This window comes from Phascolarctos cinereus, unplaced genomic scaffold (genome assembly GCF_003287225.1).
Source record: "Phascolarctos cinereus isolate Bilbo 61053 unplaced genomic scaffold, phaCin_HiC Scaffold_4;HRSCAF=312, whole genome shotgun sequence".
NCBI lineage: Eukaryota > Metazoa > Chordata > Mammalia > Diprotodontia > Phascolarctidae > Phascolarctos > Phascolarctos cinereus.
Genome location: NW_027555847.1, coordinates 477,595,070 through 477,610,232, shown reverse-complemented (window position 1 = coordinate 477,610,232; position 15,163 = coordinate 477,595,070). Strand labels below are relative to the sequence as shown.

General features: G+C 38.6%; 1 protein-coding gene across 1 annotated transcript in view; it reads left to right on the top strand.

Moving 5' to 3' along the window:
- XKR4 (XK related 4) overlaps window positions 1-14,801 on the top strand; it is a 469,015-nt gene extending 454,214 nt beyond the window's left edge. Inside the window, 2 exon segments of the mRNA XM_021005964.2 lie at window positions 12,217-12,420; window positions 12,423-14,801. Of these exon segments, the coding sequence (XP_020861623.1) occupies window positions 12,217-12,420; window positions 12,423-13,162 (944 nt within the window). The 3' untranslated portion in view covers window positions 13,163-14,801.
- The last annotated feature ends 362 nt before the right edge of the window (window positions 14,802-15,163 follow it).

Here is a 15,163-nt window from a genome sequence, read left to right as displayed (position 1 = left end):
AGTTGAATTCAGATACCCTGGCTGGTACTTAGCTGTTGAAATGCTAAGGTAGTTCTGTATGTCAATTTGTTTGTTCCTCCATCCTACCCAGAAGAATGAAGAATCTTTTCATATGCAGACAATGATCTACTTGAAGAATATGCTCCTTTCCTCAATGCTTAGCCCACAGTCTTTATCTCCTCCCAAACTCCTACCCTCATACCAGGGGACTTTAACACATATATATTAATGGTACCTCAAATATTCTAACCTCTCAGTTCCTCAACTTACTCATTTCCCATCACTCTGGACATTTTCTCTAGCTGTCATCTATGCCCAGAATGTTCTCCCTCCTCATCTCCACCTTCTGGATTTCCTAGTTTCCTTCAGGTTCTAGCTATTATCCTGCCTTCTGCAGCAAGCTGTCCCAATTCCTCTTAATTCTAGTGCCTTCTCTCTGTTGCTTACTATCTATCCTCTATATAGATTATTTGTACAAAGTAGTTTGCATGTTGTCTCCGCCATTATATTTTGAGTTTCTCCAGGGCAGCAGCTGTCTTTTGGCTTTCTTTGTATCCCTAGCATGTAATACAGTGCCTGGCACATAGTAGGCACTTAAATAAATGTTTATTGACTGGGATAGTCAATACATTCTTAGATGCTGTCCTCTTTACCTGGAAATATCTGCCTCCTTATCTTGGACTCTTGGTCTCTTCAAGTACCAGCTAAAATCTAACCTTTTATAAGAAGCCTTCCTATTCCTCTTGATACTACTGCTTTCCCTTTGTTGATTGTCTCCTGTTTATCCTGGGTATCTTTTTTTGTATGTAGTTGTTTGCATATTATCTCTACCATTAGACTGAGAGCTCCTTGAGAGCAGGCATTGGTTTTTTGGTTTTCTTTCTATCCCTGGTGCTTAGCATATTGTTTCTGTCTAGTCATTCATTTGTATCCAGCTCTTTGTGACCCCGTGGACCACAGCACACCAACCCCTTCTTCCGCTAACATGTTGGACATCTTCCAACCTGAGTGGCTCATCTTCCAATGTCATATCTTTTAGCACTTTAATACTGTCCATGGGGTTTTCTTGGCAAAGATACTGGAGTGGTTTGCCATTTCCCATCTTGGGTAACCCTGCACGACTTAACTCATACTTTCATTGAGCTACGCAAGCCCCTCTGCCATAACAAGGCAGTGGTACAGGAGAGGAGCTGAGTACGCAGTAGGTGCTTACTAAATGCTTGTTGACTTATTGCAGGCTTGAAACTGCTCAACTTTTTTGTACTCATTTCAGCACTAGAATGCCTTTCTACATCCATTGCCCCAGCTGACTTCCCCTTAGAGCCCTTAATATCAGTCATTTGCTTGTCTGGTAATGTTGAGCTGTGAGCCACTTTTTTTTTCTGCTTAAAGCTTCTAAGGTCCATTACTGTTCTGTTCTCTCCACAATGCTGCTGTCTACCAGTGTCGGGGAAGAACTTTTCTGTTAGTTTGCTGCTGCTGCCATCTTCTGGTCTTTTGAAATTGCAGCCTTTTCACATTGGGGAGGGGTTTATGGACTCTTTTGGTTCATAGCCTCAGGGGATATCTCAGGTCTTTTGTTTTTCAGATCCATAGCCAGCCAGTCTTCACTAGGTGTCCTTTTAAGGACTTTTCTTCTGACTTAGCTGCCACTTTTTAAAATTCTGTCTCTTCTTTAAATTAGAGTCAGAAAATTCATTTCAATTCTCATCATAATCTTGGCCACTCTACACTATGCACCCTCAGGGACCTTCACTTAATAAGAATAAAGGGGGCATGGAAAAACTAGAAACTTCTTTCCTGCCTTGTGAGTGTACCAAACATATTGCCATCCCTACAACTACAAGTAACCAGAGTATCAGGTGGTGGGCTTTTTTTACAATATGTTAATCATTGTATAGAATATAAAATTGGGCATCTTTCCACAAGCTGAATTTGTGTATTTATTTAGCCAAGAGAAAAGGTATAAGTATGCTGAAGAGGTAAATACTCATCTTAGAAATATATTTATATATATATATATATAGATAGATAGATAGATATAGATATAGATATATCTATAGATATAAATATAGATATATCTATATCTATAGATATATCTATATCTATATCTATCTATATATATATTTCCCCCATGGTACATTAATTACCTTTCTGTTTCCTGAGGTTCTCATTCCCCTCCTTGGACTAGGGCAAGTGAATGATTTCATGAATAACAATCAATTCAACTCTAGAAACATTTATTAAATGTCTGTCTTGTGTAAGGAACTGTGTAAAGTCAAATTTTTTTAAAGGTAAAATAAAAGACAGAAGCCTTGATCTCAAGTAGATCACATTTTACTTGGCAGGGGTGGGGAAGGTGGATGTAGCAATCCACCAGGGGTGGGGATCCTGCAGTTTTGAGGCCATATGTGGCCTTCTAGATCCTTGGGTGTGGCCTTTTGACTGAGCCCAAGTTTTACAGAACAATTCCTTTTTTTTTCTTGTGAGGCAAATGAAATTAAGTGACTTGCCCAGGGTCACACAGCTAGTAAATAACTAAGGCAGGATTTTAATATAGTTATCCCTTCTATACCACTGTACAGTGTTTTTCTGCCTCACAACTAGGGAAGGTCCATAGATCGGCTTTTTGTAGAGAAGAGAGAGACATGCTCATTCTATTTGTCTAAGAATCAGAGAATTAGAGGACTTGGTTCATTTCCCTGAGCTTCCTTCATCAAGAGAATCGGGCTATAAATCCCATGAAGCTTTCTCTGAAGATTTCCAGGAATTCTTACTTATCCCATGACTATAAGAATATGATATGAGAACAGATTATTTCAGAGTATTTGGAGACTGACATCTCAAACTGGAGAAACATTAATGTAGGGAAAGACAAATCAAGTCAGACAGAAGGAAAAGCAGAGATGTGCAGGTAGAAGGGGGGAAAGGGAATAACCATAAAGAGAAAAACATACAAAAAAGAGTGCGGTAACTGAGATTAGAGGTAAGGTAAATTAGGTAGTTGCCTAAAGTGATGAATTGAGAGGTAACACAACAAGGAACAATTTTTAATACATGTGACAATGACTACAGTAGTTCCCACCACTTAAACCCCCCCCACCAGAGTTCTCCAGGCACCCTCATGGGATCTGGGTATACCTAGCATCTACCATTGACTCAAGAAGCCACTGATAATGTTGTCTCAATTTTAGGGATTCCCTTGAACTCCCAGTTCCATTTAGCCACTTAACTTTAGATTAGTTTTTATGAAAGAATGTTTACTTTAAAAGTATAGTTAAAAAACATTTATAGTTATCCCTTCCACATCACAGGAGTGGCCCCCACAATCTAGAAAATCCACATAAAATGTTTTGGCCCTCCCTTTGGACCCAAGAAGTCTGAATTTTTATGGCATTAAAAGATAAAATATGTTGATATTATACAATATCATACATATATTTTATGCATTTCTGATTTTCTAAGCTTTTTCTACATTGTCTGCTGGCCTTCATGTGTCATCTGTGGCTTCCACAAAACTCCAAAAATTCCCATTTTATTTTTTATGCCAACTCATGATATATCGAAATGATGATGGGGAAAGTCTCAATGAGGAAGGGATAACTGTAGCCCCTAGCACCTCAAGGGCATAATCCCCCCTTTCACTACCTCAGTCTCTCAGGAGTGAAGGGAGATCAGGGAATCTCTCTTCATTGAGCAATATCTCAGCCGGTTCCTATGTAAAGAGTTCATTTACCCGTGGGTGTTTTCTGAGATGTTTTAATCTGTTGAGCTCATATTTCTATTTATTGTCTGCTTGAATAAATAAATTCATTCATAATTCACTATTGTGCTGCTCCTTTAATATAACCAGCATTTGATGGGAATTAGTCAAACCTGTGGGTGTAAGCTTGTGTTACCTTTTGGGTTTTTTTTTCCTTTTTCAAGAGTTGGAGACCAACCAGAATCTAAAAATATTGCCCGTAGACCAGAAATATTTAGGGAGACAGATAAATAAAATTCTAATCAGGTATCTCTCTTTCAGAGATAACAGAGTACCCAGCCTTATGACCCTTTTTCTTGCTCCCTTCGAGGCAGAAATCAAAGTCTCCATTGAAAGGAGTGGGCAAAATTTCAGTGATAGCTATCCATGCCTCCCCAAAAGCTGCTTTCAATCATTTATTTGAATATATACATGCCTAGGACATACAAATGCCTTACCCCAACTCTGAAAGGAAAAGGAAAGAAAGAGACAAAGTTGGAGACTTTGCAACTTTGCACTGTTAGTAAACCTCACTTTATCCACTGTTCACTTGTGCTACAAGCTTCAGAATGCTGCCACCATTCATTATTGTCCCTGAATTAGAAAGTAGCCCGCAACCCATCAAATGCTCTTTATCCTTAAATCTTCAGATGCTCTGCTATGAAAGGGATAGCTGCAGCTGCCTCCCTGAGAGTGATTATTCTTTGGGTTTTAGAGACACTGACCAAGGCAATATTTGAGGTCCAACTTACAGGCCGGCCATTTCTCACTCTTGATCCAGGTGGTTCCAACTGGTAGAAAAGCTTCTAGGAGCATTTTTCTTTCACAAGCCTTTCATTTCATGCTGTATGCCAACTGCCAGAGGAGGAAAAATATTCCTGAGCTTATGGAGACTGAATACCTTGTCACACCATCTATTGTCATTGAATTGTTTTATTCAAAGTCAGATACATTGTTCAGGATGCACTGTAATGAGAAAGCAGAGGCCCACAGATCAGTCGGATACCATGAGGCAATTGATGTAATGCACCAGAGCAGCATTGACTGTGAATACTGGGATTCCAAAGATTCAGCCACATGGCATCTCAGTCAGGCTGCCTGCAAAACCCCCTTCTCAGAACTGCAGCATCTTGTCTGGAAAAATATCTATGTTCTCTCAACTCAAGCAAAAAGAATAGCTTCCGTCTTCCCCTATCCAGGAGAAAGCAAACGCTGCTTCCTTTGCTTTCTCATTAAGATGCAGGCCCCTTCCATTTCTTTAAGTTTGCTTGAATGGCATAAAGCAGACAGTGAGGACAACAGGAGGAACCACAGAGCCAGGCACCCCTTGAGAAAGTGGGAAACAATGATGTAGTCGGGGCTCTGCCTCTGACTGTAGAGTTCGGGGCTGGCATTCAGAAAACCTGTACTCTCATTTGGGCTCCATCACTAGCTAGTAATGGGCTTTGGGCAAATCCCATAACCTCTCAGACATCTGTTTCCTCAACTGTAAAATTAGAATCAGTCTAGGTGTTCTCTAAGGGCCCTTTTAGCGCTAAAAGTCTACAAAATCATCTTTTTATGTGAACAAGTCCCTGGGGGTGTGGGCAGGGGTAGAAGATAGGGCATTCTTACTGCTTGGTTAGTGTTTAGAAATGTTTTAAGAGTAGTGTGTGAATGTGTGTCAGGGGCAGAGGGGTCTGTCTGTCTGTGCATGTCTGTCTACTCAGCAGGGAGATGGGAAAACCTTAGAGTCAGATATTGTATTGTCAGACCCTGTTGCTGTATCACTCAGTTCCTCAATTATAAAATGAGCAGGAGGGGGAAATGGCAAACCACTATAGTATCTTCACTGCAAAAACTCCAAATGGGGTCATGAAGAGTCAGATATGACTGAAACGACTGAACAGCAGTTGCTATACCATGTCTTGCATGTAGCTATTTTCACTTGTTAGAAGTGAAAGATAAATTGGGAGGAAAGAGAGAGGAATAAGTTGTATATACACAGTCCTTTGCATATAAACAAAAGGCATCAATAAAACTTTATTTTTAAGAAAAGCAGTGAGAAAATATATACATTCCCCAGTGAACAACCTGAGTCCTCAACTCTGCATTTTAATTTAATGAAATTACCACAAGTCATGAACAAATTAAAACAAAAGGTTTTGTTTTAGACTATATTTTCCTATCACCTTAGAGAGTTGACTGGGACACTGACAGGCTAAATGACTTGACAAGGGTCACGCAGAGAGTATGTGTCCAAGCAATGTAATTTGAACCCAGTTCTTCCTAACACTATCCACTAGGGAACATTGCCTATTTTATATAAGCAGCTCTCTAAGGTTGCAAATTGCAGCACAGGAACCGATATGCATGGATAGAGGGCCTTTCCTCACAAAGAATTCCCTAAACCAATGAAATCCCAGGTCCAGTCCAAAGACCATTCATTATTTTCCATAATATTAATTGACATTTATATAGCACTTTAATGTTTGTAAAGTGTTTTATCACGTTATCTTTCTTAATCCTTACAGCAACCTTGCAAAGTACAGATGACAGAAATGAGGAAACTGAGGCTTATAGATTGAGTGACTTATCCTTTGATGTACAGCTAGCAAGTATAGAGGCAAGATTTGAACCCAGGTCTCTCCTGACTCCAAGTTAAGCACCCCCTTTCCACCACACCACACTGGCTCCATAGTACATGGCATTACTGGTATAATCTGATCTGGCAATATAAACACATGAGCTGAGAATACTTTTTCATAAGAACAGCAATATCATCAATATGATTACAGTGCAGGCATAACTAATAGCAGTTAGAGAGATTTTAGACAGATCTAGAACCCCTCTTTCTAATCTAATTTCACTTAAAAGATGCTACATGTGACAATAACAACATTAGTGCAAAAAGAAAAAAACTATCAACAAAACAGAAAAAAAAAATAAATAAAAACAAAGAGAAGTGGACACAAACAGTACATCATTATTACTAATGTGCTAAATTTACACTTCAAAATTGCACATAATACAAGTTTATAGATTCATATACAATCATATTTTTTGTTCTTTGCATTCTACAATATCTATGTTGTAAATGATAGTTCATAATAAAATTTCAAATACAAAAAAAAACACACCAGAATATTACCACCACATACAGATAGATAACAATGGGGAAATCCTTGCCTCTATAGAAATAGAAGACTAATTAAAGAGATTAACCAAATAGTTCCAAGATTTTACCTTGATAAGGGAACAAAGAAAAGGAGATTCCCAAGAATTATAAAGACAAACTGACTGTGGATTTTTCTCTATTGTTTTACAATTATGTTTAACATTTTGATGTCACAATGGACTTCAACTTCTATTTTCAGCAACCCTCATAGAGTTCAGCTGTGTCTACAACTGAAAGCCAGTTTAATTATTTTCCTTGATTTCACTAGTTTAAAAATTAGTCGAATCAAGACAGTTTATTTGAGTTGAACGGACAGGTGAGCATATGTATCAATCAATCAAAAAATATTTATTAAGCACATACTTATTATGTACCAGGTACTATGCTAAATACTAGAGAATCAAAGAGAAAAGCAAGCAGACCCTCCCTTCAAAGAAGATGATGCTAGAGACAACATATAAGTAACTAGATTCATACAAGATATATACAGAATAGAAAGGAGACATTCAAATCAGCAACTGTGTTTCACAAGACAGTCTCAAAGATAGGGACTCACTCTGACTAACGCTGTGATGCCACATTCAAAAATGACTGACAGGACTCCCAGTAAATGAAAGGTAAATTTCCATGAGGCTGTATCTTGGAACAAGCATTCTCTGGCTAGTTTGGCTGACTTAGTTTATTTGGGATTTGAGCTCCTTTAACTGTCATGGCTTAACAAGAGAAAAACAAGCAACTCACCCACTCTACTAAAATATCCTGTGGGAATCTGCAAGGCTCACTGTTTCCGTGGATCATAGTGACTTCCAATTGAATTGGACAGTCATGATATGATTTCTCAAGGTTCTTTTTAAGCATGTGGTTATTTATTTAATAGAAATGGTAAACCACAATGAATTTCCAGAAAATCATTTTAATATATATATTTCAGGTCCTCACTTTGTTTTCGTATTGCATTTGAAGTACTAGTCTGTTTAAAAGTTGCACATTATGAGGTTTTCAGTTCAATTCAAAGGAAAAAAAAGAAACATATATGTAGATATAATTATTTTGGTGTATGTACGAGTAGACTCAGCAACCTACTAAAAATAGGGAGATGATTTTATTAGTATGGGGAGACCCACTATGGAAATTTCCTCTGTACCAATGAACATCTACAACTTCTCTAACATACAGTCTTGGGTTGTTTCCTAGGTCACTAAGAGATTAAGTGGCTTGACCATAGTCACTCAGCTAGTATGAACCAGCAGCAAGACAATCTCAAGTCTTTCTGATTCCAAGACCAACTTTCCATCCTCTATGTCACAGTATCTATATACATCAATAATTAGCAACTGTATTAAATATAAGTGAGAGGTAGCCTAGTGTAGCAAACAGAAAGACAGTCTCAGATCAAGAAGACGGAGAAGATGGCCACTCAAATCCTGCCTCTGACACATCCTAGCTCTGCAACCACATCCAAGTCTGCTTAACCTCTCGAGGTACTAGACAACTCTATAAGACTGCCATTTACAGAAGGATCACCAAACTGCATCAATGGAAGAAATTTATGCATCAGGAATCCCTGCACTGTTCAAATAACAATTCCAGATGCACCCCAATTTTTGAGTATTTTATTTTTAATTTATGGAATAAAACCAGCATTTCTATAACATAGTATAATCTTTTTTAAATTTTTTTTTATTTCTAGGCAATTGGGGTTAAGTGACTTGCCCAGGGTCACATAGCTAGTGAGTGTCAAGTGTTTGGTCTGAGGCCAGATTCGAACTGAGGTCCTCCTGACTTCAGGGCTGGTGCTCTATCCACTGCGTCACCTAACTGCCCCCAACATAGTATAATCTTTAAAAATGATTGCACATGAATCTACAAAACTATTATATATAACTTGCTATTCATTTTAAATACACCACAAAGTTATTTTGTAAACTTCTTTTTTTCTTTTTTTGTCTTCCCTCCTTCTCCCTGCCCTAGAGATGGCCACCATTAGACACAAATAGGTATATGTATATCTATATAGATTAGACATAGATATATGTATTATACATACACATACATACATATATATATACACATATATACATGTTTTATGTATATGTGTATGTGTGTGTAAAATTATTCTATACATACTTCTACCTATCAGTTCTTTTTCTAGATTCAGATGGCATCTTTCTTCATATGTCCTTTATAGTTAATTTGTGTATTTACAATAGTCAAAATAATTTATTCACTCAAAGTCATTCTTAAAACAATATTGCTGTTACTGTTTACAATGTTATCTTGGTTCTGTTCATTTTGCTCTTCATTATTTCATGCTTTTCTAAGATCATTGAGCTCATCATTTCTTATAGCACAACTGTAGTTAATTGCTTAGCATGCCAAAAGGGTTATGGTTTTCTGCTTTTTGAGAACTCAGGTAACAAAGAGTAAACACAAGCATATTTTTCCTATTCCCACAAAAAACACTCTGTAGATGTCCTAATAGCCCCTGACAAGACCAGTAAACCCAAGTTTGTTTTCTCAGACTACTAGATTTAAGAAAAGAATAGAAGTGGGGACATAATCTATCTGCCAGTTTATGAATCATAGTACATTAGTTATCACACTACATACATATACAGATTGAAATGCATCTGAAAACAACAAACATTTATTTAATAAACACCCATTATGTTTGGAGGACTGTATTAGTTGTGAGAGATGATAGAAAGTTTAGATATGACATAGTCCCTACCCTCATGCAGTTTACAGTCTAATAACAGATAATATAATATTATGCAATGAGTACATTAAAGATCTACAATCAAATGTTTTATGATATCGGAGGTGAAAGGTCAATGCCATCATGAGAGGGGAGAAAAAATTGGATAGGACAAGGCAAACATCAAGGAGGAAACAGCATTTGAATTGAGTTCTAAAAGATGGATTGGAATTCAACAGACACAGGTGAGGGTCCCTTTTTAGAGAGTCATGCATAGAGCAATTCAGTTTGACTGGAGCATAGAGTACAAGGAAGGGACTAATAAGACAGGAAAGCTGGGGTAGCACCAGATAGTAGAGGACCTGTGATGCCAGCACTAAAGTGCTTAACACTTATTCCAGAGGCAAAAGGGAGCCACTGAAGGTTTTTGAGCAATAGGAAATATGTTCCAACCAATGATCTTTATGTGACATCTATGAATTCTTTGATGACATTAAAACAAAACACATTACTCTCTGTCACTCACCTTTTTCTCACTTGTGCTTTACTTAAGCATCTTCATCTTCTGCTACAGTGGACCCAGAGTCAGGAAGATCTGTGTTCAAACCCATTCACTACTTGCATGACCTTTGACAAGTCAATTGCTGAGCCTCAGTTTTCCCACATGCAAAATGGGATAATATTAGCATCTGTCTCACAAGGTTGTTAGGAAAACCAAATGAGACAACAAATTTATAGTGCTCTGCAAACCTGAGCATTTATTTTCCTTATCATTTTTTCCCACTTTCTGCCCTCTCTGCTCTATTTTACTTTTTCTCTTCTTTTTTGCTTTTTTGTATCTACGCATATTTTCTAAAAGCTTTGGATATTTTCCACCTTCTAGAAATTAATTTACATCCAACTGCTTGCCTATTTTGCATACTACTCTTTGACTAAAAAGTTGACCTATAAATATTTTCCTAAAAGTCTGGGAAGACACTGTTTTGAATGATTTTGCAATTGACAGAAAGAAACTGAAGATTTTGTGATAAGATTTTTGCAGGGGGAAGAGCAGGAAAAAATGGGCTTGTTGAGGATGGGTTTGGGGAGATGCTGTTGGAAAGTATGTCCTTTGTTAGTAACTATTATTCAGGCAATTTTACTTACTCAAGGTTTCCAAATAAAAGAAGTACTCTGAATGATCTTCAAGAATTGTTTTGTTTTGTTTTATCTTTTTTTCTCTCTCTCTCAAATAGCATGATTCCCACAGGAACCATTTATTTTAAAATTCATTTTTTTAGGATTACAGGCAACAATTTTTTATTATCTAGAGATGTTTTTAAAGCCTTCATTCCATCATGAGGTATATGAGTTGTCACTAAGGGTTGCTACTATTTGTGAAAAGAGGGAATGTATTGTAACTCCTGTGAGCCCCAGACCTGGTGACACTCAAAATCTGGTTTTACAACTGAGCAGCCATCTATACAAGGAAAAACATAAAAGCATTTTGCCATTCAAGAAAACAAGCTATGTTTAAAAATATATATATTTCAAGTAACATCATATATTCTGGGTCAAGGGGTCAGTGAGGCAGCTTCTAATGAAAGATCCATTGGATTAAAGATTGGCTTCACCAGCGGAGATCAACAAAAATGATGAAGGAATAGAAAAAAGGGAAGTGCCAGATATGGATTAGAGACACGAGTAGGGCAAGGGTTGCGGTCAGGAGAAGGACCATCAGGAAAGATCTCCTGCAGAAGGTGAGACTTTAGCTGAGTCTTGGAGGAAGGCAGGGAATCTAAGAAACAGAGGGGAGTAGGGAGATTGTTTCAGACTTGTAAGGACAGCCCATACAAAGGCGAGGAGATGAGACATGAAGTATTGCATAGAAAGAAAGGTAAGCCATCCATTCTAATTGGATCCTAGAGTACAGAGAGAAGAGTTAAGTCTAAGAAGGCTTGCAGAGGAGTTAAGAGGGAGCTACTCGAATGTATTGATCAGGTGAGTGACATGTTCAAACCCAAACTTGAGGAAAATCACTTTAGAAACAGAGTGGAGTATGGGTTGGAAAAGGGAGGGAAAATTCTCTTCACACTATTCCCACTTTTCTCTGTGCTGTGTAGACCCTAGTTAGCATTTTCTTTTAGGATCAAATGAGCTAACTTGTGTAGAGTGTTTTGTGAACCTTAAAATGCTGCATAATTGCTAGCTATTTTCATTAGGAGCTTTCTGCCCGGAAATACAAACCCTCTACAATCTGGTCCCAGCCTTGCATTCCAGGATAATTTCATATTACTTCTTTTCTTGTGTTCTCTCCTCCAGTCAACTGGACTGCAATTTGTTCCCACTCTGCGTCTTTATTTGTGTTGTTCTCTATGCCTGGAAGGTTCTCCCTCTTATCCTCATTTAGCATTCCACTTCATGACATCTCTGGGAGACAGGAACAGAGAAAGAAGATATCATCAACCTTTTAGAAAAGCTGGCACAACAGAGGAGTCCACAAATCCTAGCTAGGCTGCAGCAGGTCCAAATTCTATTCTTCCAAATTCCAGTCTGGCATGCTTCTGAAGAGGCTTTGTTAACTCCCACCACTCAGTTCATGTTCCATTCTTTAAATCCCTGTCCTGTTTGTTTTTCCAGGTCTCACTGCTGCGGCCTCCCTCGTGTCCTTGGCTTGGGCCTTGGCCTCATACCAGAAAGCCCTTCGGGACTCCCGTGATGACAAGAAACCCATCAGCTACATGGCCGTCATCATCCAATTTTGCTGGCATTTCTTCACCATTGCCGCCAGGGTCATCACCTTTGCCCTCTTTGCCTCTGTTTTCCAGCTCTACTTTGGGATCTTCATGTCCTTCACTGGTGCATCATGACCTTCTGGATCGTCCACTGTGAGACAGAATTCTGCATCACAAAATGGGAGGAGATTGTTTTCGACATGGTGGTTGGGATCATCTATATCTTTAGCTGGTTCAATGTGAAGGAAGGCAGGACACGTTGCCGTCTCTTCATTTACTATTTTGTGATTCTTTTGGAAAATACTGCCTTGAGTGCCCTCTGGTACCTATACAAGGCTCCCCAAATTGCAGATGCATTTGCCATACCAGCACTGTGTGTGGTATTCAGCAGCTTTTTAACAGGCATTGTTTTTATGCTAATGTATTATGCCTTCTTTCACCCCAATGGACCCCGTTTTGGGCAGTCACCAAGCTGTGCTTGTGAGGACCCAGTAGCAGCCTTCACTCTGCCCACAGAAGTGGCCACAAGCACTCTAAGGTCCATTTCCAATAACCGCAGTGTTGCCAGTGACCGGGATCAGAAGTTTGCAGAGCGGGATGGGTGTGTGCCTGTCTTTCAGGTGAGACCAACTGCCCCTTCCACCCCATCCTCCCGACCACCAAGGATTGAAGAGTCAGTCATTAAAATTGACCTGTTCAGGAATAGATACCCAGCCTGGGAGAGACACGTGTTGGACAGAAGCCTACGGAAGGCCATATTAGCTTTTGAATGTTCCCCTGCTCCTCCAAGGCTACAGTACAAAGACGATGCTCTTATTCAGGAGCGGCTGGAGTACGAAACTACTTTATAGAAAACTGAAAGTCTTGAAGGAGCCATGACGTTACAGTCCAGATTAAGGGTTGACAGCGGGGCTGTGGCAATAACTATACTCTATTGTAGAGTAGAGCAAGGAGTTGTAAAGGTCTTAGTCTGGCTGTCATCATGATTATCATTTGATCCACAGGCTGCAGACTGGTGGCTGTTATACCATTTTCAGAAAAGCAGTCCCTGAGAGTCTCAGTTCCTTCAGCTGGGGAGCAGATCCCCAGCTCTTGACTCCTTATTCCTATCAAACTCCTGCACAGAGCTTTCAATCAAAACTACAGGAAGAGTCTAATGTGTACATGCTGCCTCCAACTAATAGGGCATTTTAATGGGTTTACCTGATCTTTGCATAAAGACATATTCAATCATGACCTATGTAACACACACACATACATACAACACACACTATACACCCACTACACACATATACACACACACACACACACACACTCCAATCTTCTGTCAAAATGGCTTAGGTAATTTGTCAATATAAAGCTCTGTTTTTCACAGGAACAGAATGAGAAAATATATTTCCTCAAGACTCCAGAAAAAGAAATGTTCTTTTTTTTTAAAATTGGTAAATATTTTCTCATTTGAAAAAAAAAAACAGAACTACCATGTGTGTCAGCCTATCAGTGGACAGCAAATGAAAGTACACTTGAACAAGTTTGATATTGATGGAATGGTTAGTTTTCTATGAAATTCAGGGTTTATTTTCATTAAGATTTTCAGTTGACAGCATCCTTTTTGACAGAAATCCTATGCAGCACATTTGTGGCTTTCAACAAGACCAAGGAGCTCTAAGAACTTAGTGATGTAAATTAAATGATAATCATGATTCAGTATTTAATTGCAAAAAAAAAAAAGAGTAAGAGAGAGAATAAAAAGAAGGAAGGCAGGAAAAAATGGCAAAATCAAAGCATGGGTTTTCCATACTTCTGGAGACCATGTTTTTGCATTGTAAGGGGACAAGCATCTGGAGATTAAAATGCCATAACTTGAATTTGTTTCAGGACGCAGAATGCATGGCTCTGTGTGTGAATGTATGCAGGTGCAGTGCGATGAGAGTATGACATGCCATACCCTTCTAGTGCCAAACATTGTCGAACTATGAGATTGATACTAATGCCCAAGGGACAGAACCCGAGTAGCACGAGCCCTACGGAAAGAGGAAGCAAGGAAGAACAATCAAGTTCTCCACATGTACAGACAGTTTGGTTTATCTTTTCCCCCAACCCAAGTTGAAAGTGATGTGTCTTTTAGAGGCTTTGGGCCACTCATTAGTAAGTATGAGCAGACAAAACCAATGAAATAAGTGATGGGAAAAGCCCTTTCGAACTTCTGGAAGGCTTGTCTCTTTATCTAGCTAATAATATGTTTGAATTGTTTGTACAAAAAAATAAGATTCCGGGTTTTAAATACCTCCCTACAGCAAGTAAATGTTCTCCTTTTTTTCTGTTGGAAATGTCCTCCCTCATGGTGCTTTTGGTTGCATTAAAGGTGCAGGTCAAATTTTAATAGTATTTTTTTTTATAGCTGGTGCAGAGTGGAATAACTCATGGATTATTTCGATATTTTTGTAATGAAAAATGTATGTTACATATAGAAGATGTTTCCTTTTTATAGACCTGGACTCTTTTAAAGTATCCCATGCTCTTTAGTTATTTGGGAAGTTAGAAAGGGGTCCACATATCCCATTAGCTTGCTCTCCAGATGTAAAAAGATATATTTCTCCTATAAGGTCACCTTGCTTTGTAGCACTGGAGTTCCAAGAGTCTGGCTATGGGTTGGTTGGTTGGTTGGTTGGTTTGTTTGTTTGTTTGTTTGTTTGTTTGTTTTCCAAATATCAGGTGAAGAAGAAATCAGAACCAAACTAAAAATAGTTTTCCAAGAACTAGAAGCTTTCCAAGGAAACCATTTTTCATTGGCTATTTCCATCCAGTTCATAAATTTCGAGCTGGAAGGGATCTTACAAGTCATCTAAGCC